This window comes from Balaenoptera ricei, chromosome 4 (assembly GCF_028023285.1).
Source record: "Balaenoptera ricei isolate mBalRic1 chromosome 4, mBalRic1.hap2, whole genome shotgun sequence".
Lineage (NCBI taxonomy): Eukaryota > Metazoa > Chordata > Mammalia > Artiodactyla > Balaenopteridae > Balaenoptera > Balaenoptera ricei.
In genome coordinates, this window is record NC_082642.1 from 89,319,216 (window position 1) to 89,347,133 (window position 27,918).

The 27,918-nt window shown below is 37.9% G+C and overlaps 1 protein-coding gene across 4 annotated transcripts; it reads left to right on the top strand.

Moving 5' to 3' along the window:
• Positions 1-117: 117 nt before the first annotated feature.
• Positions 118-11,369, top strand: WDR53 (WD repeat domain 53). Of its 4 annotated transcripts, XM_059920852.1 has the most exons (5): positions 138-200; positions 1,329-1,500; positions 5,117-5,612; positions 10,743-10,917; positions 11,017-11,369. In XM_059920852.1, exons 3-5 carry the CDS (start codon positions 5,133-5,135, stop codon positions 11,337-11,339), a joined length of 978 nt encoding a protein of 325 aa, XP_059776835.1. In that variant the 5' UTR covers positions 138-200; positions 1,329-1,500; positions 5,117-5,132; the 3' UTR covers positions 11,340-11,369. The 4 variants fall into 4 exon arrangements, with proteins under 4 accessions (XP_059776833.1, XP_059776835.1, XP_059776834.1 ...); XM_059920851.1 differs by having other exon boundaries at positions 1,329-1,511; positions 10,743-11,369; XM_059920849.1 differs by having other exon boundaries at positions 10,743-11,369.
• The last annotated feature ends 16,549 nt before the right edge of the window (positions 11,370-27,918 follow it).

Consider the following 27,918-nt stretch of genomic DNA (forward strand, 5'->3'; position numbering starts at 1 on the left):
ACGGCCTCCCTATGGCGCGCCCGTGGCTCCGCCATGCGGGTTGAGGGCACGAAGCAAGGGCGCACGCCCAGCTCACGCGATTCCTCTCGGCCCCGGATGTGACTGTTTGGCTGAGGCGCCTCCCCGCCTACGCTAGATGGGATTGGGCGCCCACGGGTGAGGTCATTACCAGGCGCCTAGGAGGGAAGCTGGAAGCGCAGGTATGAGGCTAGTGCCGGTGGGTTCCAGGCTATCCTCCGGTGCCTTTTTCCCTTTTTAGTCTAGTGGTTTCGCGTCGGCTTTTCTGGACCCCTTTTCCTATAAGTTTTCGCTGAGTCATTTGGGTCCCTGCTTCACTTTTCCAATCTAACGCATGAAACTTCCCTCTTCTTATTAGCCAATCCTTCGGCAGGTGAGGTCGTGTTTTTCTGGTCAGGCCCTCTTGTTCTCCCTTAGTACCAGTGCTTATCAGAACGTGTGTCCTAGCGTGTATACAGCATGCGAGGTCGCCACATTTGAACACCTTCCCCCCCCCCCCACAACCCCCAGTGTTTGGATAACCTTAAAGTGCCGTTTAAGTGCTTATTAAGTGCTACATTCTTTTGGACAAAATGTGGCTTTTCCTAGTCTTTCCTACTAACCCACGATTGGTAGGCGAATTAAAGCAGTGTGTTTTTAACTGAGAAATTCCAATAGGGAGAATGACATGGAGGCTACAATTATAGAAGGCTTCTTGGAAGGGAAAGAGTTTCAGCATTATTTAGTCATATTGCGTTTTCCTAGGTGGCCAGAACGTTTTCTGACAGCCTTTAAGGAATGCTTGGTACGAGAAAATAATATCTATCATGTGAGCCAGGCACCCTACTGAGGCCCTTTACAGGGGTGTTTATATAACTCTCAGAACAACTCTGTGAGATAATTATTATAATAATAGGTTTCACAGATTCCCTTAGTAGTCAATTCCACTGTCTTGCCTTTATGTAGTAAGGAATCTTTCCAAAAGCTCCCTTACTGTGTATAATCCATTTTTTGTTCTCCAGTAAAAACAAAAGAACAGCACCTACCATCTCTACTCTCTGATAGGTGGTGTTTGGTTATTACTTGGCAGTCCCTTCTTCCCAGATGTTTTTTCCTCCAAGCTTAGTAACCCAGATTCTTTTCATTCTTACTAGTGCCAGTGCCACAGCCCTTCAGCCACTTCTGTTGCTATCTAGCTTCTCCACATCGAGGCCAGCTTTGAAAAACTCAAACATGTCAAGAAAAGTTGACCTATACTTATTACAATGATAGTGACTACCACATTATTTAGATCTCAGTCTATGGAGTTTTATTTATTATTCATTTTTCAGCTTTCAGCCATCCAAGGAAGACGCTCCAAGTTTTGTCTGGAAAGGCACTGAAGTTTCTTTTACAGCTTCAAGGATAAGTAGAGTCAGTCCATCCAAGAAGGGGACAAAGAACAGACAGAATGAACAGCTTTAAAGGCATAGACACTTGAAAAGGACAAGTGGATACATGGAGGTATGACAGGAGTAAGTGTTTAGAGTAGAGAGCATTCAGTTATTAAAGACATTGCCCTCTATCCTGTCTGCCATGGTGTGAGGTAGAGCCTTTGAAGGATCTGATGAAATAATTCTGGCAAATCTTGTCCGGTCAGTGAGGTGACTTTTTGTGGCAAAGTACCCCCCAAGTGGCCCAGGTAGGATTTCAGAGTAGGAAAAGATTTCCTTTATCACTACCTCCTTTTCTTTCTTGCTTGCTCAGCACCCTCCTGACCATGTCCCCTCCCCCATGTTCAGTACCCTCTTTCTGCCCTCTCACTGTTTAGAACTTCCATCTTTGCACTGCACCCTTTATAAAAATGTTCTCATAGTACCCCACCTTCCTCACCCCCTCTCACTCCATGATCTCATTAGGTGTTAGAAGGAAGGAATCCATTATCTAATTAAACTGATTCACAATGGGATATGATTAATTGCCATGCTTGACCCTTTAGGCATCTACCTAGGAGAAAAGCTAGTTGACTTGATACCTGAGTGTGGGGATAGTGGTACTTAGCTATTTCCAGGTAGGCTTTCCAGTCCCAGTAAAAGAAAAACAAGAAACAACTCATTTCTGAAAGATTATTTTGATTTAACCCATATGTAGTTAATTTTTCCCACTACTTCGTACCACAGCAGTCCGATTGTTTAACACTTTTTGATGGTGATCTTCGAATGTGTTTCAAATAATAACAAATAATTTTAATTTTGTAGACTAAGTAAACAGGTGATCTGGGGGGCTCTCGTTGAATCCCTGATCAATACTCTGCATGATAAAATTAAAAGCCTCGAATGTATGGATTTCTGGGGCTTTCCCAACTGTTTTTCCTAACATTCCCCATAATAGGTCTCTATTTTAATTTTTCGGACTAGCTAGGTGATCAGTGAATATTATCCATGTGGTGTAGAGATTAGAAGTTTAACTTGTTCTTTACTCTGGTGCATAGAGGTTAAGGTAGAGCTGACCTTGGACTTGTAATAGTCCAAGAGTTACTACTGCTTCCATTATGGAAAAATTTACAGGAACTGTGTTGTTGTCTGTAATAGTCTCTTTAAGTACAAAATTCATTTATTGCCTAACTTCTCACACTTTGGGGTGGAGTTTAACCAAATGTATCTTTAAAATTGAGTTAATCTTTTCTGGAAAAGAGTTATATTAGGAAGAAAACCTGCTAAAACTTGTCTGCTAGTCAGCATTTACTTAGGTCCTTTGTGAGTAGATCTGTGATGGAGAAATAGAAGTACTAGAAACCCTGCCTCATTCTTGTCTTAGCAAAAACCTAATATATCCCAACAGTGATCCAAAACCTATATAGACACAAAATCCTAAAGCTGTAGGGGGCAGACTTCTGGACTTTAAAGTTAATTCATTGTAGAAAAATTAAAACTCTGACTTAGGAAGTAAGTGGTCAATACCCTAAAGATTCATGACAGAGTTAAATAAAACTATTTGTAACTTTTCAGTGATTAATTCAAATTTCATATTTTAAGGTAGGATATTGTATTTATCATGTAAGTCAATAGTCACCACAAATGACAGTTCCTAAGCCTAAATAATATTAATACTTTTCATTTTAAGTTGTGTTAAGTGTCCTTTTTCCTTGGTTTATCTGGAACATTTGGCAAGTCTTTGTTATGGTAGAAAATTATTTAACTACTATTTCAGTACTTGTCGGCAAAAATCAAACCACCAGAGTTCCCTGTCTTTATCTCCCTTTGAGTCATTTCCTCTCCAAACCTCTCCTTTAAAACTTATTTGTTTCAGTCTCTATTTAGTTTCCTCTGTTTACTAATTGAGTGCTTCTGCTGAAATTTAAAAATGTATCTTTTTGTCTTTTTCCCATTTTGTTATCTATATGAAAATTGCTATATCTGATTTTGTGGTCTTGTTTCTGTTACTTCGATTATTATTAGATTGGTGATTTTTTGCAGTCTAGTTAGTGATTTTGTTTGTGTGTGTGGCTAAAAGTGGAGGAAATAACCTTTGTGTTGGGAATAGAAGTTTTAGGCAGATCACCAGATTATTTTAAATTATTTTTCAAAACAATTTTAGGAAATTTATCTCTGTACAATTGAACTAAATTCAGGTATCGTATCTGAAAATAGTAAAGCAACTATGGCAGTTTCTTAGTAGATAAATTCTCCCTTGTCTTGTGGAATGAAAAATTAAATTTATCCAGATAGATTTCTTTGCTTCCTTTTGACCATTTAGAGTTGTATAAATTGCCCCAATTTCCTTTTTTGCTTTGCACAGGAGGTAGTTACGACAGGGGGTAGTATTATGTGGCAGCTACAATTATAGATACAGACTGCCTAGTGTATCAGGAAACTAAATTTTGCACATAAGTACTACTGTTATATAAGTTCAAGTAGGTGATAATGTGATTAAAAATATGTGAGTATATTTAGAAGCAGTAATGAATTATTAGCAGCTTTCAGTCGTTTTCTGCACTTTCAAAGAATACTAACAAGTTAAACCTGTTGTCAAGTAGAATTGTTAGAAAAAGGTCTTCATTGTTTAGAAGTTTAGGATCCCTTTGTATTAGATCCCAAGTACAAATCCTAAGAGCCAGGTGACTTTGGGAAAATTATTTAACATTTCTGAGACTCAGTTTTACTATCTGTAAAATGGAATAATATTTACCAATCAGAAGTGTTGTTTTGAGAATAAAATTAAATAATGTACTGAATTAGTCTCCGATGGTAAGACCCAAGGGTTTGCATTTTTAACCAGTTCCCCCGATGATTATTGGTATAGTACAGGTTCTCAAATTCTAGCAGACATCAGAATCACCTGGAGGGCTTGTTAAAACACATTGCTGGGTACCAACCCCAGAGTTTCTGATTCAGTGGATCTAGAGTGGGGTCCAACAGTTTATATTTCTAACAAGTTCCTAGGTGATGCTAATGCTCCTGGAGACCATACTTTGAGGACCATTTGTGTAGTATATATGATGCCACTTTGACTAGCCTAATAAAAGTAAGAGAAGTGACAGTGGTAATATTTGTTGAGCCCTCATTACGTACCAGGCACTATTATATGTGCTTGACATTTATTATGTCATTTAATCCAATCTGATCCTGTGAAATGGATGTTATTATTACCCCCATTTGATCGAGAATGAAAGTGAATTATAGAGAGATTCAGTAATGTGCCCCAAAGTTGCCCAGCTGATAGGTAATAGAGCTATTCAAACCCAGAGAGTCTAGTTCCAGGGCTCATTCTCTATAAACATTATTCAGATAAAGGATATAACCTGATGATTGTGCAGCCCTTTCTTAAAAAGGATTTTTCTTAATTTAAAATAAATATATTTATTGTTTATTCTTATGTGAGCCTCACATCAAGGGCTGGAGGACCAGGCTTACCTGTGCCCCTGATGGCAAGGAAAGCCCATATAGGCATGTGCCAGCCAGGTGCACCACAATCTTGTGTTCAACTAGGCTTTGTAGGCTTGATCTTCAAATGTCTTTTTTTATTGATTGAGTTTTTTAGATGTCTTTTAATAATTAAATGAAATATTGCTTATTGAATTTGTCTTTCGTGAAGTTCTTATGTAAAACGTGAGATTATAATTTTTCCCCCCTCTTCACAGAGTCATCTGGGCCATTATGGCAGTCAAGTGGACTGGTGGACATTCTTCTCCTGTTCTCTGCCTGAATGCAAGTCAAGAAGGGCTAGTGGCTTCTGGAGCAGAAGGTGGAGATCTCATGGTTTGGGGTGAAGATGGGACTCCATTAGGACACACACGCTTCCAAGGGGCAGACGATGTTACCAGTGTCTTATTCGCTCCCTCCTGCCCCACCAAGCTCTATGCCTCACATGGAGAAACCATTAGCATACTGGATGTCAGGTCTCTCAAAGGATCCTTGGACGATTTTCATGCGAATGAAGAAGAAATCAACTGTGTTTCATTGAATGAAACTGAAAACCTTCTGGCTTCTGCTGATGACTCCGGAACAATCAAAATCCTAGATTTGGAAAATAAGAAAGTTAGCAGATCACTGAAGAGACATTCCAATATCTGTTCTTCTGTAGCTTTTCGGCCTCAGAGACCTCAGAGCCTGGTGTCATGTGGACTGGATATGCAGGTGATGTCTTGCAGAGAGTACTTGGGTAATTTCTAGATGGGATTTGGTAACAGAATCAAATTATTAATTGGGCTAAATATATCTTTCCATTTTCTGTTCTCCACTGACATGTCTTATGTATTTATGAAGCATAAGCTTTACTTCTACTGCATGTTTAATGCTAACTTGACAAAGTCTAGTAGATTTTATTCACAGAGTGATTATTAATCTTTTACTCTTCCTTTCTCTATGCTTTAAGACATTCCTGAAACATGAGAATTCAAATATTTGATTCTAAACATCTGTTTAAATAAAGTCATGCTAAAGTCAGAGTTTATCACCCACTCTCTACAAAGTCTGTTGTTTAAAAAAAAAAAAGTTGGAGGGCCTGGATCTATTATTGTTTTTACTCTAAAAATCACTGGAGTGAGAATAGTCATGGCTTCTCTTTGGTGAGCATTTACTACTTCCCACTGCTTTACATATGTTAGTTTCATTTTAATCATACCCTGATCATTACTATTTCTTTTTTAGAAATGAGGAAACTGAGATTCAAGTTAAGTTTCCCCACAGCTGTATGAATTGGGATTCAAACCTCAATCTCTCTGGCTTAAAAGTCTATATTTTTTCTCTGTGATACCAGAGATATTTAAACAGAGTATCATCGATAATGTGGTAGAAACAGTTCTTGGTATGGGAACAGATGAATTCTAGAAAAAGAACCATTGTTTATTAATGACGTGTGCCCAGCACTGTTCTAGGCATTTAATCTACATTCCCAACTATATATTAGTATCTTCTAAGACTTGTGGCCACTTCTTGGCCAGTGGTCTTTACCATTCCCTCCTCTACCCTCCACACCTCCTTATAATTCAGAAATAATGAGGCTAATTTTAGTTGTTGTCACTATGACTGCCACCCCTCCCCCTAAACTACTGGCATTTAGTAGGAAGAATCGGTGGTTGTCCTGCAGTGCTGGGGCAGCCCCTAAACAATAAAGAATTGTCCGACCAAAAATTTGTAGTGCCTTTTTTGAGAATCATTTTACACCTTCAAGGCACAGTGACCCCATAACCTCTAAACTCCTTTTCTACTCCTAGATCTTGTCCAGAACTTTTATAAACCTCCTACGTTTTCTATCCTAGTGGAGATAATCTGCTTACTTGGTTGGGCAGAAAGACCTACACAACCAGTCAGATATCTGTTTTAAGCAGGCAGATTGTACAGTGTCTGTTTGACTAGTCTTTCTTTCATCCTTAAGCTATACCAGTTTTCAATCACTGGTTCATTAATTAACTACTAGGCATGGCAATAAACAATTAGGTGTGCAGCAATCACAGATTAGATAAGAAGCAGGCACCCAGAATTTACCATTTTACCTCCAGTTCTAGATGAGAATGTTTAGTGGCAGGCAGCTGCTAGGGAACAGTATAGGAAATAAATGTTTTGTGAGAAGAAGGCTTAGGTAATTGCTTTTTTTTTTTTTTTTGTAATTGCTTTTTTTTTTTTTTAATTATTTTATTTATTTATTTATTTATTGGCTGTGTTGGGTCTTCGTTTCTGTGCGAGGGCTTTCTCTAGTTGGGGCAAGCGGGGGCCACTCTTCATCGCGGTGCACGGGCCTCTCACTATCGCGGCCTCTCTTGTTGCGGAGCACAGGCTCCAGACGCGCAGGCTCAGTAGTTGTGGCACACGGGCTTAGTTGCTCCGCGGCACGTGGGATCTTCCCAGACCAGGGCTTGAACCCTTGTCCCCTGCATCGGCAGGCAGATTCTCAACCACTGCGCCACCAGGGAAGCCCTTGGTAATTGCTTTTTGATTTGACTGTCAAGAATTGCTAAAAATTCACTGTAGATTAACTTCTGCATTGGGTTGTGATATAACAACAGTGGCCAGGATAATACAGCCACACTTTAAAAAAATTACTTCTTTAACTGACATTGAAACTATAATTTCTTCCAATTTATCAGTATTTCTTAAAACCTGATTATCTGGTATTTTTCTAAACCTTAAGAATAGCCAGTCTATGGGGGAGTCCAAGAATGTAGGCATAATAGTGGAAGGGAGTTCTTATCAGGTTAATGATGAGTTATTTCTCTCTGAACAAGTGTGTTTTATCTCAAGGCAGGAATTGAATTATTGCCACATATAATAGATGTGTTCAACACACCTATCTTTATTATTATACAAATTATAAAAATTATACCCTTTGATTTAGATCGGTTTAAATAGGCAGTGCAGGCTTCCTTGGTGGTACAGTGGTTAAGAATCTGCCTGCCAATGCAGGGGACATGGGTTTGAGCCCTGGTCCGGGAAGATCCCACATGCCGCGGAACAACTAAGCCCGTGCGCCACAACTACTGAGCCTGCGCTCTAGAGCCCGAGAGCCACGACTACTGAGCCCATGTGCCTAGAGCCCATGCTCTGCAAGAAGAGAAGCCACTGCAATGAGAAGCCTGCACACTGCAACGGAGCAGCCTCTGCTCACTGCAACTAGAGAAAGCCTGTGTGCAGCAACAAAGACCCAATGCAGCCATAAATAAATAAATAAAATTTTAAAAATAAATAAATAAAAAATAAAATTAACTAGGCAATGCTTACTCAAAGAGGCAGGGACCTTAAGAATGAAGTATGATTTATTAATACACTTGAAACTGCTTAATCTTTTATTAAATAGGCCCAAAATAATATTCATAATATATGTATAAGGTATAAAAAATAACATTAAATAAATACATGTGTACCACCACTCAAATATAGTTTTATCTTGTAAGGACCTTTGGAAATTTGAAGCCATCACGGATTTCTGTAGCATACACATTGGTTTTCTTTCTCTTTCATTTCCACATTTGAAAATAAATGGTTCAAAGGTTTGTTCTTTCTGGAGTTTGAAAGATCTCTAGTACAGAACTTAAGGATTGGGACAGTGGAGGAGCCTTTTTTTTTCCCCCCTTGAAAATGAATCTTTTATGTGGAAATAAATGTTTTTGTAGGAGAAATTTTTGAACAGGGTCAATTTGATATGCTTGCATTCACTTCTTAACATTTGCCAGTTGTCCACTTTTTCTCCCTTTGAAGTTTTATTGGACCTTAAGCCCTCAACTCTTGTATACTTTTCCTTCAAATCAATTTTCTTTAATATTCTTTTCCTTTAATACCTTACCTCTCTTGCTTAGGGTGATACTGCTTGATGAGGTGGTTGAGAAATTGTGAGATACCTTGGACTCTTGGGCAGTTAGGAAGAGTAAAGAAGTACAAAGGGAATGTCCAGGCAGGAACAATCTGGGAATCTTCAACACTTGGAAATGACTGCTGGGTTGGTAGAATCTGAAATGGCTATTAACACGTTTAGATGATTTAAGTAAATACAAAAATGTTTAAGCTGCTGAAAACACTTCGGGTGTAGTTCATGTTTGGATGTCTTGGGGCAGAAAATATAATCCAGGCATTATGGGGCTATGTGAAAAAGAACTTGGGGATACCTGCCATACAGTTAAGCTAGTAGATTTTAGAATGTCCATTTTCCTTGTGTTCAGGTTTTTTATAGAGATTATTGCCATGTCAAGTTTTTTTTTTTTGGCTGCGTTGGGGCTTCGTTGCAGCACACGGGCTTTCCCTAGCTGCGGTGAGTAGGGGCTACTGTTGGTTGCAGTGCGCGGGCTTCTTGTTGCGGAGCACGGGCTCTAGGCGCGCGGGCTACAGTAGTTGTGGCATGCGGACTCTAGAGTGCAGGCTCAGTAGTTGTGGCGCACGGGCTTAGTTGCTCCGCAGCATGTGGGATCTTCCTGGATCAGGGATCAAACCTGCGTCCCCTGCATTGGCAGGTGGATTCTTAACCACTGCGCCACTAGGGAATTCCCTCAAGTTTTATTACTCATTCATTTTTGTTACATTTTCTGATTTTTAAAATTTTACTTTATTTCAATTTATTAGTATTTTGGCTTCACCCATACGTATAACAATTGCTGGCCTCTTGGTATAATGTTATAAATCCAATCCAAAGAGATTTTCAGTGTCTTCCCTAGTATAAGCAGAATATAAGTGTTACTAGATGTCGCTTCTTTTGAAAGTAGGCTGAGTTAAAGGAAGTTACCTTGAATAGAAAACCAGATCCTTAATAATCAACAGTAGTAATCTTGTCAATTCAGATCTGTGCTTTTGACTAAAGAAGGTTATGCTTATCCTAGTGTCCATTTTAAATTGTGAGTCATAATTCAGGGATAGTACTAGATGGTAAAATACAGCTGTCTATTCTCTCTGAAAGTATGAAGAATATTTTCTTTTTCAAATTGGTTGCTATGGGAAGAAAATTGCTAGATAATAGAGTAAAATCAGTTCACAGAGTCTATTGTTTTGTTTTAAACAGTTTCTAATTAGCATTTAATTTAAATTCGCTTAGTAGGTCCAAGATCATGGTAGGGAACAACGACAAAAAGCTAAGTATACCAGGATGTCAAATTAATCAACAGACTTGTTTAGAATTTCTGCTCTTTTCTCCAGGTACTATGCTAGACATTAGCAAAGATGAATTAAATCTCAAGAAACTGAAAAGCTAGTAGTATATGTCAATTAATAGAACAGGAATTAAATATGGGAAAGAGAGAAGGGGCTGGAATAGTTAGGAAAGCCTTCCTAGAGGGACACAATTTGAGCTATGCCCCTAGGATGAGTAATTTGGGTAATGTGAAAGGAAAGGAAAAGCATTCCAGATAAAAATGATTTCAGTGGTATTCTAGTTTAGTTTATTTAGTTGATAGGTATTTTTACTTGTAACAAGCATAGACGAAAATTAATAAATTTCATAATCTTCAATTTTACCTGCAGAGATGAGGGTAAAATGACTCAAAGAAACTGGCATCTGCTTAAAAATTTGGATTACACTTTAATGGGTTTGTTAATCGAAAATTACTCAGGATCTTGTTTTCTAAATTCTATCTTCCTTACTGCCCATTGGCATTCTAGTTTTGGCACCAGGGTTGCATCCCACTGGCATGTCGTGGTGCCATCTGAATTTTTTTTTTTAATATTGCAGGAAATGTATCCTACTAATCATTCTCAGACTACTTTGATGATTTTGTTAGAAGTGGAATAAACATGTTAGTTAAACAAACTGACTAGAACCGTAACTATGTAACTTCCTCTTATTTAAAGGTGATGCTGTGGAACCTTCAGAAAGCCCGGCCACTCTGGATTACAAATTTGCAGGAGGATGAAACAGAAGAAATGGAAGACCCACAATCACCTGGTCAGCTTTTAAACCCCGCCCTAGCCCACTCTGTGTCTGTGGCATCATGTGGCAATATTTTTAGTTGCGGTGCAGAAGATGGTAAGATTCGAATCTTTAGGGTGATGGGAGTCAAGTGTGAACAGGAACTGGGATTTAAGGGCCACACCTTAGGGGTATCCCATGTCTGCTTTCTGCCAGAATCCTATTTGCTGCTTACTGGAGGGAATGATGGGAAGATAATGTTGTGGGATGTAAGCAGTGAAGTTGAGAAAAAACAGAAGAGTCCTACAAAACATACCCACAAGAAGAAAACCAAAAGGGCAGCTTATACCAAGCAGGGTGGAAACACTCATGCTTCAGTAGCAGGTGAAGACGAACATGGCAAAATTTTACCAAAGTTAAGTATTGAACATGGAGAAAAAGTGAACTGGCTCTTGAGTACAAAAATAAAGGGATACCAAAATATATTGGTAGCTGATCAAACTAATTGTATATCTGTATATCCCTTAAAAGAATTTTAAATCCAATAAAACATTTGAAAAACTGCAGAACTTTTTACGGTTAAAAAAAATCCTGATTCTTCGTTTGAACTATTTGTCATATGTGGAAATAATACCATTCCATCATATACATTTTAAAACATTTGAGCAAAAGGAGATAATTGGGTAACACTTCTTATAGTAAATGACATATTAAAATTTGGAGAAAGAGAACTAATATTCACTGAGTACTGATTGTGTACCAGCCATTTTACATGTTTCCTTTCTTATTCCAAATCAATGAAGTGGGTTATTTCCTTCATTTTTTGCCACAGGAATCAAGACTCAGAGATGTTAAGTAACTTGAGGATCCAAGAAAATTGCAGGCACGATTACTTACCTGCAAAGGATCTTCATTGTCTTGTCAAGCCTCCTGCCATAGGGAAGCCCACATCCTGATCCAAATATGGTCACCGCATTAGTTATAACATTAGTAATTTCTGATCCTAGGATGTTATGAGGAACTTTACCAAGTTGAAAGAGGAAACCTATTCTTGCTTGTTCTGTGTAAAGCCCGGAAGGCTTTGCTGACAGTCACCTTTTGCCGTTTCTTTTTTTTTTTTTTTTTTTTTAATTTATGGCTGTGTTGGGTCTTCGTTTCTGTTCTAGGGCTTTCCCTAATTGTGGCAAGCGGGGGCCACTCCTCATCACGGTGTGCGGGCCTCTCACTATCGTGGCCTCTCTTGTAGTGGAGCACAGGCTCCAGGCGCACAGGCTCAGCAATTGTGGCTCACGGGCCCAGCCGCCCCGCGGCATGTGGGATCCTCCCAGACCAGGGCTCGAACCCGTGTCCCCTGCATTGGCAGGCAGACTCTCAACCACTGCGCCACCAGGGAAGCCCCCTTTTGCCATTTCTAAGAAAAGTGTTCCAGGTCAAATCAGTTTAGGATATTACGAAGCAATCCAGGCTGTGATGCTGATAGGACCAAGAATAAGCTGAAGTTATGAATAAGCAGAAACTCTGACTAAGCAGAAGATGTAAGGTAGATAGAAGAGGTAGAGAATAGAAGCCAAGACAGTATGTTGAGAGTAAGTTTTCTTTTCATCATGCCCTGGATTGCTGATTTCTCTGCATGTTCTTTCAGCTTCTGCTTAAATTGCCTACTCTTATATTCAAAGGTTTAAAGAGAGATTCTGATTGGTTACCATTATCCTTGTTTGTGGAGAACTCTTTGATAAGCTCAATTTTAGTCAGAATGTTTGCTACACATGACAGAAACCAAATTCAAATTGACTTAAGGGAATAAAAAGGAATTTATTGGCTCACGTAACTGAGAAGTCCAAGGATAATCAGGCTAGTACTGCTGAGGTAGCTAAGCTGAAAGGATGTGAGTCTTATAGGTGCCTCACCTGTGAAAAGTCTTTCCTAGGGATGGAGAGAGAGAATCCTCACAGTAATGTTGAGCCTGGAACCAGCCATGCCTGAAACAAGTTATTTCTGGAGCTTTTTTTTTTTTTTTTTTAACTTGTGACTAAAAGGGTCCTGACCAATTAAGTGGGCGGTCAGTAAATATTGTTTAGTGATCTCACTTAAAATTTAAAGCAAGGAGAATACCATCTTGGCCCTAAAAAATTCATTGACAAGGACCTTGGCCTGAGTATTGACAGAAACAAGTTTCTAATCCCAGCAGTGGGCAAAGTTCTTGGCCATTCTGGGCCTTGATTTCCTTTCTTGAAAGCGAAGGGTTGAATTAGACATCCCCTAAGGTCCTTTCCATGCCACTATTTTATGAAATGAAAACAACATTATCATAACACTGTTTATCCAGTGATTCTAATATTTATTAAAATGTCAGTAAAAACTAATTATCATGGGCAATCGCTGGAGATTTAGAGGAATCTTTTGAAAAATTACCCAAGTACAGCATCATTTTAGCTATTGAGCCTGAATAATGTTATGGGAACAAGGTAGGAAGTATTAAACCAGGATTGATTGATTTTTTTTAATTGAAGTATAGTTGATTTACAATGTTGTGCCAGTTTCTGCTGTACAGCAAAGTGACTCAGTTATACACATACATACATTCTTTTTTTATATTCTTTTCCATTATGGTTTATCACAGGATATTGAGTATAGTTTCCTGTGCTACACAGTAGGACCTTATTGTTTATCCATTCTAAATGTAATAGTTTGCAACCCTAAACTCCCAGTCCATCCCTCTCCCTTCCCCTAACCAGGACTGAAACATTAGTTTTAAACTTCTTTTTGTTGCTAATAACAGATACCCACTCAGACTGCCTAAGCAAAAAGGGAAATTTACTATGGGGAGTGGAGGAGCAGAATTCTCTCAACCCAGAACAGAAATGTAGCTTGGCTCTACGTTTCTAACCAGGGAAATCTCTAACCAGGGAAGCCACCAAGAACCAAAGCAGCTACCCTTTCTGTCTCTCAGAGTTCCTGTGGTTGCTTGTCTCTGCTTCTTTCTGCATAGTGGCTTTCACCTAACAAAAGATGGCCTTCCAGGGCTACATCAGCAACCCATTTCAATTCCAGAAACTGAGTAGTGTCTAAGTTCCAAGGCCCTGAAGAGAATCTGATTAGTCTAACTTCGTCAAGTGCCTAGCTCTGATCCAATCAGCTCTGATCAGGGGGGTGTTGTCATTTAGTATCAACATTGCCAATGGGGCCTGCATAGGTGGGGAGGTAGTTCTCAGGGAAGGGGAGTATGGGCTGAACAATAAGATACACCCAGATTACTTTAGTTAATGATAGTTTGAGGAATGGTAAAGTAAGCAAAATAAAGTGCCTCAGCCTGGGCTTACAGAGAATCAGGGTACCATTTTGGTTTTGGGTTTTTTTGGGGGGTTTTTTGTTTGTTTTTTACCACACCATGCAGCATGCAGGATCTTAGTTCCCTGACCAGGGATTGAACCTCCACCCCCTGCAGTGTAAGGTGAGATTGTTTATTTGAGATTTGTATGTGTATGGCACCACAAAAAACCCCAAATAGCTAAAGCAATCCTGAGAAAGAAAAACAAAGCCACCACACATCCTGATTTGAGACTACACTACAAAGCTATAGTAATTAAACGAGTATGGTACTGGCATAAAAATGGACACACAGACCAATGGAAGAAAATAGCGCAGAATTAAACTCCCACATATATGGTCAGCTATTACTTGATAAGTGAGCCAGGAACATCCAGTGGGGAAAGGATAATTTCTTCAGCAAATGGTGTTGGGAAAACTGGATAACCACATGCAGAAAAATGAAATTTCACCCCTATCTATCTTACACTACTCACAAAAACCAACTTAAAATTAACTCGAAAGACTTAAACATAAGACCTGAAACCATAAAGACTTAAACGTAAGACCTCCTCAACAGGAGGGAAGAAGCTATTCAATATCAGTATTCACAATGGTTTTTTGGACCAAAACCACAAACAACAAAAGAAAAGACAAGTGGGACTCCATCCAATTTAAAAGCTTCCACACAGAGGGCAGACAGCAGAATAAGAACTACAATCCTGCAGCCTGTGGAACAAAAACCACATTCACAGAAACATAGGCAAGATGAAAAGGCAGAGGGCTATATACCAGATGAAGGAACAAGATAAAACCCCAGATAAACAACTAAATGAAGTGGAGATAGGCAACCTTCCAGAAAAAGAATTCAGAATAATGATAGTGAAGATGATCCAGGACCTCGGAAAAAGAATGGAGGCAAAGATGGAGAAGATGCAAGAAATGTTTAACAAAGAGCTAGAAGAATTAAAGAACAAACAGATGAGCAATACAATAACTGAAATGAAAACTACACTAGAAGGAATCAATAGCAGAATAACTGAGGCAGAAGAACAGATAAGTGACCTGGAAGACAGAATGGTGGAATTCACTGCTGCTTAACAGAATAAAGAAAAAAGAATGAAAAGAAATGAAGACAGCCTAAGAGACCTCTGGGACAACACTAAACGCGACAACATTCGCATTATAGGGGTCCCAGAAGGAGGAGAGAAAGGACCCGAGAAAATATTTGAAGAGATTATAGTCGAAAACTTCCCTAACATGGGAAAGGAAATAGCCACCCAAGTCGAGGAAGTGCAGAGAGTCCCAGGCAGGATAAACCCAAGGAGAAACACGCCGAGACACATACTAATCAAAGTGGCGAAAATTAAAGAAAAATTATTGAAAGCAGCAAGGGAAAAACGACAAATAACATACAAGGGAATTCCCATAAGGTTAACAGCTGATTTCTCAGCAGAAACTCTACAAGCCAGAAGGGAGTGGCATGACATATTTAAAGTGATGAAAGGGAAGAACCTACAACCAAGATTACTCTACCCGGCAAGGACCTCATTCAGATTCGATGAAGAAATCAAAAGCTTTACAGACAAGCAAAAGCTAAGAGAATTCAGCACCACCAAACCAGCTCTACAACAAATGCTAAAGGAACTTCTCTAAGTGGGAACACAAGAGAAGAAAAGGACCTACAAAAACAAACCCAAAACAATTAAGAAAATGGTCATAGGAACATACATATCGATAATTACCTTAAACGTGAATGGATTAAATGCTCCAACCAAAAGACACAGTCTTGCTAAATGGATACAAAAACAAGACCCATATATATGCTGTCTTCAAGAGACCCACTTCAGACCTAGGGACACATACAGACTGAAAGTGAGGGCATGGAAAAAGATATTCCATGCCAATGGAAATCAAAAGAAAGCTGGAGTAGCAGTACTCATAACAGATAAAATAGACTTTAAAATAAAGAATGTTACAAGAGACAAGGAAGGACACTACATAATGATCAAGGGATCAATGCAAGAAGAAGATATAACAATTATAAATATATATGCACCCAACATAGGAGCACCTCAATACATAAGGCAACTGCTAATAGCTATAAAAGAGGAAATCGACAGTAACACAATAATAGTGTTTAACACCTAATACTAATACAGTAACACTAATAGTGTTTAACACCTCACTAACACCTCACTTTAACACCTCACTAACACCAATGGACAGATCATCCAAAATGAAAATAAATAAGGAAACAGAAGCTTTAAATGACACAATAGACCAGATAGATTTAATTGATATTTATAGGGCATTCCATCCAAAAACAGCAGATTACACTTTCTTCTCAAGTGTGCACAGAACATTCTCCAAGATAGATCACATCTTGGGTCACAAATCAAGCCGCAGTAAATTAAGAAAATTGAAATCATATCAAGCATGTTTCCTGATCACAACACTATGAGATGAGAAATCAATTACAGGGGAAATAAACATAAAAAACACAAACACATGGAGGCTACGCGATACGTTACTAAATAACCAAGAGATCACTGAAGAAATCAAAGAGGAAATCAAAAAATACCTAGAGACAAATGACAGTGAAAACACGACAATCCAAAACCTATGGGATGCAGCAAAAGCAGTTCTAAGAAGGAAGTTTATAGCAATACAAGCCTACATCAAGAAACGAGAAAAATCTCAAATAAACAATCTAACCTTACACCTAAAGGAACTAGAGAAAGAAGAACAAACAAAACCCAAAGTTAGCAGAAGGAAAGAAATCATAAAGATCAGAGCAGAAATAAACACAAACAAAGAAAACAATAGCAAAGATCAATAAAACTAAAAGCTGGTTCTTTGAGAAGATAAACAAAATTGATAAACCATTAGCCAGACTCCTCAAGAAAAAGAGGGAGAGGGCTCAAATCAATAAAATTAGAAATGAAAAAGGAGAAGTTATAACAGATACCACAGAAATACAAAGCATCCTAAGAGATTACTACAAGCAACTCTATGCCAATAAAATGGACAACCTGGAAGAAATGGACAAATTCTTAGAAAGGTATAATCTTCCAGGGCTGAACCAGGAAGAAATAGAAAATATGAACAGACCAATCACAAGTAATGAAATTGAATCTGTGATTAAAAATCTTCCAGCAAACAAAAGTCCAGGACCAGATGGTTTCACAGGTGAATTCTATCAAACATTTAGAGAAGAGCTAACACCCATCCTTCTCAAACTGTTCCAAAAAATTGCAGAGGAAGGAACACTCCCAAACTCATTCTATGAGGCCACCATCACGCTGATACCAAAACCAGACAAAGATACTACAAAAAAAGAAAATTACAGACCAATATCACTGATGAATATAGATGCAAAAATCCTCAACAAAATACTAGCAAACAGAATCCAACAACACATTAAAAGGATCATACACCATGATCAAGTGGGATTTACCTCAGGGATGCAAGGATTCTTCAATATACGCAAATCAATCCATGTGATACACCCTATTAACAAATTGAAGAATAAAAACCATATGATTATCTCAATAGATGCAGAAAAAGCTTTTGACAAAATTCAACACCCATTTAGGATGAAAACTCTCCAGAAAGTGGGCATAGAGGGAAACTACCTCAACATAATAAAGGCCATATATGACAAACCCACAGCAAACATCCTTCTCAATGGTGAAAAACTGAAAGCATTTCCTCTAAGATCAGGAACAAGACAAGGATGTCCACTCTCACCACTATTATTCAACATAGTCTTGGAAGTCCTAGCCACAGCAATCAGAGAAGAACAAGAAATAAAAGGAATACAAATTGGAAAAGAAGAAGTAAAACTCACTGTTTGCAGATGACATGTTACTATACATAGAGAATCCTAAAGATGCCACCAGAAAACTACTAGAGCTAATCAATGAATTTGGTAAAGGTGCAGGATACAAAATTAATGCACAGAAATCTCCTGCATTCCTATACACTAATGATGAAAAATCTGAAAGAGAAATTAAGGAAACACTCCCATTTACCATTGCAACAAAAAGAATAAAATACCAAGGAATAAACCTACCTAGGGAGACAAAAGACCTGTATGCAGAAAACTATAAGACACTGATGAAAGAAATTAAAGATGATACTAACAGATGGAGAGATATACCATGTTCTTGCATTGGAAGAATCAATATTGTGAAAATGACTATACTACCCAAAGCAATCTACAGATTCAATGCAATACCTATCAAATTACCAGTGGCATTTTTTACAGAACTAGAACAAAAAATCTTAAAATTTGTATGGAGACACAAAAGACCCCGAATAGCCAAAGCAGTCTTGGGGGAAAAAAACGGAGCTGGAGGAATCAGGCTCCTGGACTTCAGACTATACTACAAAGCTACAGTAATCAAGACAAGATGGTACTGGCACAAAAACAGAAATATAGATCAATGGAACAGGATAGAAAGCCCAGAGATAAAGCCACACACCTATGGTCAGCTAATCTATGACAAAGGAGGCAAGGATATACAATGGAGAAAAGACAGTCTCTTCAATAAGTGATGCTGGGAGAACTGGACAGCTACATGGAAAAGAATGAAATTAGAACACTCCCTAACACCATACACAAAAATAAACTCAAAATGGATTAGAGACCTAAATGTAAGACCAGACACTATAAAACTCTTAGAGGAAAACATAGGAAGAACACTCTTTGACATAAATCACAGCAAGATCTTTTTTGATTCACCTCCTAGAGTAATGGAAATAAAAACAAAAATAAACAAATGGGACCTAAGGAAACTTAAAAGCTTTTGCAAAGCAAAGGAAACTACAAACAAGACAAAAAGACAACCCTCAGAATGGGAGAAAATATTTGCAAACGAATCAACAGACAAAGGATTAATCTCCAAAATATATAAACAACTCATGCAGCTCAACATTAAAAAAACAAACAACCCAATCTAAAAATGTGCAGAAGACCTAAATAGACATTTCTCCAAAGAAGATGGACAGATGGCCAAGAAGCACATGAAAAGCTGCTCATCATCACTAATTATTAGAGAAATGCAAATCAAAACTACAATGAGGTATCACCTCACACCAGTCAGAATGGCCATCATCAAAAAATCTACAAAAAATAAATGCTGGAGAGAGTGCGGAGTAAAGGGAACCCTCTTGCACTGTTGGTGGGAATATAAATTGATACAGTCACTGTGGAGAACAGTATGAAGTTTCCTTAGAAAACTAAAAATAGAACTACCATTTGACCCAACAATCCCACTACTGGGCATATACCTTGAGAAAACCATAATTCAAAAAGTCACATGTACCCCAGTGTTCATCGAAGCACTATTTGCAATAGCCAGGACATGGAAATAAACTAAATGTCCATCAACAGATGAATGGATAAAGAAGATGTGGTATGTATATATAATGGAATATTACTCAGCCATAAAAAGAAATGAAAATGGGTCATTTGTAGAGATGAGGATGGACCTAGCATCTGTCATACAGAGTGAAGTAAGAAAGAGAAAAACAAATATCGTATATTAATGCATATATGTGGAATCTAGAAAAATGGTACAGATTAACCTATTTGCAGGGCAGGAATAGAAATGCAGACATAGAGAACGGATGTGTGGTCACGGGGTGGGAGGGGAGGGTGGGATGAACTGGGATATTAGGTTTGCCAAATACACTACCATGTATAATATAGCTAGCTAGTGGGAAGCTGCTGTATAGCACAGGGAGCTCAGCTTGGTGCTCTGTGATGACCTAAATGTGTGGGATGGGGCGGGGGAGGTCCAAGAGGGAGGGGATATATGTATACACATAGTTGATTCATTTCATTGTACAGCAGAAATGAACACAACATTGTAAAGCAATTATACTCCAATAACAAAAATAAATTTTAAAAAAAGGTAGAATATCATTATGCCAGATACAGGGGGTTATATAACCATGGACTGATGAGGAGAGCCTTTTTTCTGTAGCTTAGTGTAGTGTACTCATGAAAGAAGGAAAGTTGAATAAATTGGTATTTGAACGGAACATATTTGTCTGAAGGACTAAAGTAAACATGTGTGACACAGGATCCTGGCTTCATCTTGCCATCTGATGAGGCTTCTCTGTAATTCTGTCCCTCCCTCTGAAAACAGAAAGTAATAGATGGCACCCCCACCTGCCCAGCATCTTTCTTGTAGCTTGTAGTCCTTTCTCAGCCAAGCTCTGAGGCTGGCCCAAGTGTTCACAGGCATTCCAACTCTACGTCTCAGGTTCAGGAGCTAAAGCATCAGCTGCAAACAGTGTAGCACATGCCGACAAATGCTGACATTGTGAATTATGAAGACACAGGTGATGGCAATTTCCTCCCTTCTTGACTATTTCTTGATTCCTTTATATGCGCTTGTTTGGAAGGAGGAATTAAACCTATGGAAAAATTTTGTTTCTAATATAAAAAATACAGGTTGATATGCGAGGAGAATTTGGAAGGTCACGAGGTTGAAGTCCTCCTATACCATGAAGGGTTTGGGGAAGCGGCAGTCCTCCATCTTCTCACTAGTCAGGTGGTACCCACGTAGCAGGAGGAAAACAAGAGAGTGAAACTGAGGTCTGAGTTTGTATCGCCAGTGGTCTGCAAGTTCTCCATTATACTTTCTGTTTACTTTAGCTTGCTGTTTCTTATGTAATTGACTCATCAGTGAAACTAAACTTTTTTTTTTAATCTTAGTGTGCCTATGTGAGTTTTGTGACTAGAAGAAATTTTATTTTAACAGTGTAAGAGAGGAGACAGCTGCTGTTTCAAACACTGGAAATAACAATTGTTTTATGGTACTGGTAGAAACAAGAATATAGCTTTAGGGAACAAAAAATTTAAATCAATAATTTTGAGGGGGATTTTTAAAGCAACATTATTAAGGTATAATTCAATACCATATAATTCACCCAATTAAATTGTACAATGCAATGGGTTTTAATAAATGAACAGGGTTGTACCACCATCACAACCTAATTTTAGAAAATTTCTCTCCCCCACAAAAGGAAACCCTGTACTCATTAGCAGTTACTCCCCATTTCCCCTATACCACCACTTGCACCATTAATCTACTTTCTATTTCTGTAGATTTGCCAATTCTGGACATTTCATATAAATGTAATCATATACTATGTGGTCTTTGTGACTGGCTTCTTTCACTTAGCCTAATGTTTCCAAGATTCATCTATGTTATAGCATGTATCAGTACCTCATTACTTTTTATGGCCAAATAATATTCCATTGTATGTGTATGTATATATATACATATACACACATATGTGTGTATGTATATATATATGTGTGTGTGTATGTATATATATATCCCATTTTGTTTATTCATCAGCTGATTGATGTTTAAGGTAGTTTCCACTTTGGGGCTACTATGATTAATGCTGCTGAGAACAAGTATATACCTAGGAGTGGAATTGCTATGTCATATGGTAACTATGTGTTTAATATTTTGAAGAACTGCCAGATTGTTTTCCAAAGTTACTGCAACATTTTATATTCTGAGCAGCAAATTATGAGGATTCCCATTTCTCCACATCCTCACCAACATTTGTTTTTTCTTTTTTATTGTAGCCATCGGAGTGGATGTGAATTGGTATTTCACTGTAGTTTTTTTTTGCATTTCCCTAATGACTAATGATCTTAAGCATCCTTTCATGCACTTATTGTCTTGCACGTTTATGGCAAACAAATTTTCAGCAGAGTTACCAAAGTAATTCAATGTGGTCTTTCCAACATGGACCACAATCCAGTTAGGGTCTTTCCAACAAATATTGCTGGAACAGTTGGATATCATATGCCAGAAAATGAACCTCAACCCTTACATCATACCATAAATAATGGATCATAAGAGCTAACACTGTAAAAGGTAGGAAACAGAGAATAAGATCTTTGCGGCCTTGAGTTAGACAAAGCTTTCTTAGGACACAAAAAGCATGAACCATAAAAGAAAAAAGATTGACAAGTTGGACCTCACCAAAATGGAAAACTTCTGCTCTTCAAAAAAAAAAAAAAAAAAAATCTATTAAGAAAATGAAAAGGCAAGCCATAGACTGGGAGAAAATATTTGTAGAACACATATCTGTTAGAGGACTTACCAACATATAATATACTCTTACAAATTAATGAAAAGACAAACAGTCCAATTAAAAAATGAGCAAATGATTTGAAGAGACACCTCACCAAAGTGGATATACAAATAGCTAATAAGTACATGAAAATGTTCCTGACATCAATAGTCACTAGGTAAACACAAATTAATACCACAATGTTATATCTATACACACCCATTAGAATGGCTAAAATTAAAAATACTGACAGTGTTAGAGAGGATGCAGAGCAACTGGAACTCTCTTACATTGTTAAGAATGAAAAATGGAACAGCCACTTTGGAAAAAAAGTTTGGCAGTTTTTATCAAGTCGAACATATTTACATATGACCCACCAAATCCATTCCTAGATATTTACCCAAAAGAAATAAAAACTTAGGTCCACACAAAGATCTCTACCCAAATGCTTATAGCTACTTTATTCATAATAGGCAAATTGAAAACAAACCAAATGCCCATCATCTGGTGACTATTTAAACAAATTGTAATATGTCCATACCGTAGAATATTACTGAGAAGAGGAACAAACTATTGATACATGCAACAAAACTTCAAAAGCATTATGATATGTGAAAGAAGCCAGACACAAAATACTGTATTATTCTACTTATATGAAGTTCTAGAAGAGGCAAAGCAGAAGGCAGATCAGAGGTTACCAGAGGTCAGAGGTGGGTATAGGATTGATTTCAAAGAAGTACTAGAGAACTTTTGGGGATGATAGCGGTGATGTTCTGTGATGTTTATCATGATTGTGGTGGGGGTCACATGACTATAAGCATTTGTCAAAACTCAACAAATTGTACTTTTTAAAATTATTGAGGACTTCCCTGGCAGTCCAGTGGTTAAGACTCCACACTCCCAATGCAGGGGGTATGGGTTCAATCTCTGGTCCATCCCTGGTCGGGGAAGATCCCACATGCCATGTGGTGTGGCCAATAAATAAATAAATAAAATTATTGAACTTTATTGTATGTAAATTATATCACAAAACAGATTTTTGTAAAAAGATTGCTTGCTATAAAAAGTACATTTTCAAGACAAGTTTCTTAGTGTTCTTTCCAAACCTATTACCACCCATTGTCCTTGTACATAGAAAGTTTGAAGCTTTCATGACTTTAAGGTTCGTCTTGCTTTGAGTTATCACTAATTTTTCATTTAAAATTAGGATTTTTTTCCCCTTAGATTTCACATACTTTTTCCATGCTTTCTTTTTTAGTTTGAAAGTTGTGTTAGAAATAATAGTACAAAAAAGAGTTTAAACTGAGCATGTGTTTAACAGAAACAATTTGATTGGTTGTTCAGCAGGCACAGGTCCCCCCAGAGCCAAAAGAGTCACTCAGTATGTGTCAATAAACACTCTCCCAATGTTCCATCATCAGTACTCCACTCACCAACAGCAGTAGCAGAAGTAACGGAAAGAATGTATCTTCTAAATCATGTTGTTAACTAAAAATTCAAAGAATGGAGACCTGGTTGAGGCAAAACAAAACAAAAAGCTTTTATTTGGGATTTGTTAGGACTGCAGCCTGGGAAGCACAAATCCAAAAAAGTACTTGAATTGTGTTCCGCCAAACTACAAAATGGAGGAAGTTTTTCATAAATTGTCAAGAATTAGGATTGGAGCTGGCAAGAAGTAAGGGTGCTTGTTAAGCAAGGATTGTTTGGGGTTCAAAATGATTACATAGTTGCTAAGTAGGGGTGGGGAGCTTTGAAACTACAAGGTTGCATCTAGCAGCTGCTAGTAGATATTGTTTTGAAAATGGCTGGTGGTGTCTTTGAGTTTTATACAGTTCAGAAAGTTCAGGTTCTCAGTGATGCAGGAACGTGTCTGAAACCACATCCACAATGGCCACCCAGCTCCATTTTGGACGCCTGAACCATAGTTACTCCATTTTGATTTTTAAATGATCTTAAATATGTCATCAATGTCATAGAGTATCTTTGCCTTGAAAAAAACTCATAAAATCTAAAAATGTTTCATATACATGGCAGGTGTAAATATTCAGGGTGTTGTGTTTCTTTTAATCTAAAATCTACAAATTAAGAATGCATACACCAAGTGATGGATATAATTCAATTACAGAAATGTTTTGTAATTGTCATTACTCTGCCCAAGGTAGTATCAACTTGCCAAATGCAAAAGAATCTCCTCTAAAGCAGGTAGTACCAAATCCATGATGTTACAGGTGATTTAGTTTCAGCAAAACAGCATCAGCCATCATAATAAATTAATATTGACAATTTAATTAGTTGTAATTTGGTTTGTATTCAATATGTAGATTTGTTTTGATTTTATAGTTATGTAAGAGTTATAAGTATAAGAAGTTTATACCTAATGCTGGATTTGGACAAATAATCTTGGTATAATAAATAATAATCAGCCATAGAAGTCTAATAATTTTTTCTTTTAAAAGTAGACAGTATTCAAGCTTGAATGCATGGGCTTGTACAGAGTCTTGAAGATCCTCTTGAGTGACTTTTAGCATTTCTAGGTGAGACTACAACTAAGTCAATGATGTTGCTGGGGAATGTGGGGAAGTAGCAAGGTTAGAACCCATAGTTTGTTCTGAAGAGGGTGTTCTGAAGGAGCACAGATAACTTTTCAGCATAAATTCTAAGGTAGCCAGGTAGGAAAACTAGTCACATTATCAGTATGAGGTATTGGAATCAAGAAGGAAGCCCAGGTTTCTGGTTTCAGTGACTGGGTGGATCCTGAGGCCATAAATCCAGGTAGGGAGCACAAGAGGGTGAACAGGTTTGACTACTTAGACCTGATCTGCCCTGACTTGCCCTGGCTAGCATTTCTGGTGTCATTACCATCAGTTCTCCAAAATGACACACAGCTGCTGTTATTAGTCAGTACTCTTTGGTTGCACAAGACAGAATCCCACTGGAGAGGCAGGGGTGGTTCAGAGTTCGTTACCAAAGCCAGAGGGAGGACTAAGCAGACACTTCTGTTTCTCTTTGTTTCCCTTAAATCTCTTACTCCTAGTCTTGCTCCCTTTTTAATAACATATTCTAATTTTCTAATTGATGCTAATTCATGAGGCATTACTTTTCTGGTTCTTAGAATTTTCAATATTTTCCCTTCCTGCATTGCTCTGTAGAGATTCAGCTCCCCCTAGAGACACAATCCACAACTTTTTCTGGGTCCTCAGAGATTTTGATAGCCTCAGATTGGTCAATTAATTTATTAGTCATACCTGAGTTTCTTATTTTTTTTTCTTTTCTGAGTGGGACAATTGTACATCTCCTTATCAACTAACTTATTTTTCTTTTCTTTCTTTCTCTCTCTCTTTCTTTCTTGTTAATAAGGAATTCTTCATGGCTCTAAGTAACCGTTTATTATTTTGATATTCAAATAAAAAAATTATTTTTGGTCTAAGTAGACCCATTAAAAATTAATCCAGTTTTGTAATAACCTATAAGGGAAAAGAATCTGAAAAAAATAGATATATATGCATGTATAACTGAATCACTTTGCTGTACACCTGAAACTAACACAATATTGTAATTCAACTATACTTCAACAAAAAAATTTTTTAAATTAAATTCAATTAATCTAGTTTGAATCTTCAAAAGCTTAAAAAATTATTTTCCAAAATATGTTAATTTTCAGGGTCATAGAATCCTTGTTAATATTTCTGAAACCTCATTTAGCTCTACTATCCTACCACATATTTTCATCGTCTATGACATTCCCATCATTCAATAAGGCTGTTTCTTTTTTCTTTTTTTTCTTTTTGAGCAAAGACTTCTTTATTACTGGCATTTAAATGTCTTTCAGATCCAGACTATATATATATATTTTTTTTTTTTTTTAATTTTTACACTTTTATTTATTTATTTTTGGCTGTGTTGGGTCTTCGCTTCTGTGCGTGGGCTTTCTCTAGCTGCGGTGAGTGGGGGCCACTCTTCATCGCGGTGCACGGGCCTCTCACCGTTGCAGCCTCTCTTGCTGCGGAGCACAGGCTCCAAACGCGCAGGCTCAGTACTTGTGGCTCACGGGCCCAGCCGCTCCGCAGCATGTGGGATCCTCCCAGACCAGGGCTCGAACCCGTGTCCCCTGCATTGGCAGGCAGACTCTCAACCACTGCGCCACCAGGGAAGCCCCAGACTATATATTTTTTAAATGAGCTTTCAATACTGGATATTGTGAGTGCTGCTCTTGTCTAACTTGATGTCATGTTTGCTTAGGCAAAGCAGTTTTTCTGCTCTTCTCCTTTCTGGGTCAACCTAGTTGCAGCAAATCAAACTGTTCTCCCTCTTTCTTTCTTTCATACACCATCATTTAAGATCACCAAGAATTCAAGTTCCAAAACCTGCCCTTGTCTCCTTTTACAATATCTGTTTTTTTCTGAACAGCATTCATAAAGGAGAACACTTTTCGCCAGTTAATCAGGGAAATTGCACAGGTTGACAGCAACAGCAAACTTATCGATTGCAATGAAAGTCTCAGGAATGTGTGTGCCATTGGCTTCTGCGTGGAATTATTTGCAAAATCGTAGAGCTCGGATTCAGCTTGTTTGTAGAGCTTGAAACAACTGGAAATAGCTATTTGATGTTTTCCTTGAAGAGACTTCCAGTGCTGGCTTTCTGCTTCTCAGGGGCCTAATGTTTCAATCCTCTTGGTGTCTGTGATGTTTCTACTGCCATCAAAGGTCAAACAAGAGGTGAACAGACATTTTAGTGGGTTTACTGCTATTTTGTCTCTTTTTTGTTGCCCACAGCACTTTCATAAAAATCCTATGTTTGGGGAAAAAAAAAAAAAAAAGAAGGGAGGGAAGAAGGGAGGGAGGGAGGGAGAGGGAGGGAGGAAGGGAGGAAGGAAGAAAGGAAGGAAGGAAAGGAAGGAAGGAAGGAAGGAAGGGAGGGAGGAAGGAAGGAAGGGAGGGCTGTTTCTTTATAGGGCTTTTCCTTCAAAGCTTGTGTCTTCTGAGACCAAGGTGTCATCATAATCTTGGCTGCAAATCAGATTCACCAATTAAGATTTTTAAAATATCTAGATGCCTGTGTCCTATCCCTCAAATACCTGATTCAGTACCAATTACAGAGATTTTACATGTTGCAGACCAACTCACCCTTCAAAAATACTAGATAATCTGAATGACATTTTTTAATTGATTTACACACCAGTCAGAATGGCTAAAATAAAAATAGTAAAAGAAAAAAAAAAGTGAAAACACCAAATGCTGGTAAGGATATGGAGAAACTGAATCTCTCCTCCACTGCTGGTGGGAATGTAGAATGCTATAGCCACTCTAGAAAACAGTTTGGCCGTTTCTTACAAAACTAAAAATGCCACTACCGTATGATCCAGCAGTGCATTCCTGGGCCTTTAGCCAAGAAAAATGTAAATATGTGTTCACATAAAAACCTGTACACAAATGTTTATAGCAACTTTGTGATAGCCCCAAACTGGAATCAGCTGAGATTCCTTTAACAGGTAAATGGTTAAACAAGCTGAGATATATTCACACCAGGGAATACTACTCAGAATAAAAAAGAACAAACTTGATACATGAAGCAACCTGGATGTTCATATAGATTTTCAAATTTATTGTCAAGAATTTGTTTATAATATCCTCTTCACTTTTTGATATTTGGTTACATGTATAGTGATGTTCCCTTCTTCAATCCTGTTATTTGCTTATC

Bases quoted from the DNA above. Each gene is read 5' to 3' on its own strand.
- WDR53 (XM_059920850.1), top strand. From the start codon at position 5,133: ATGGCAGTCAAGTGGACTGGTGGACATTCTTCTCCTGTTCTCTGCCTG. The intron at 5,613-10,742 runs GTGATGTCTTGC...TCTTATTTAAAG, and splicing joins CATGTGGACTGGATATGCAG to GTGATGCTGTGGAACCTTCA.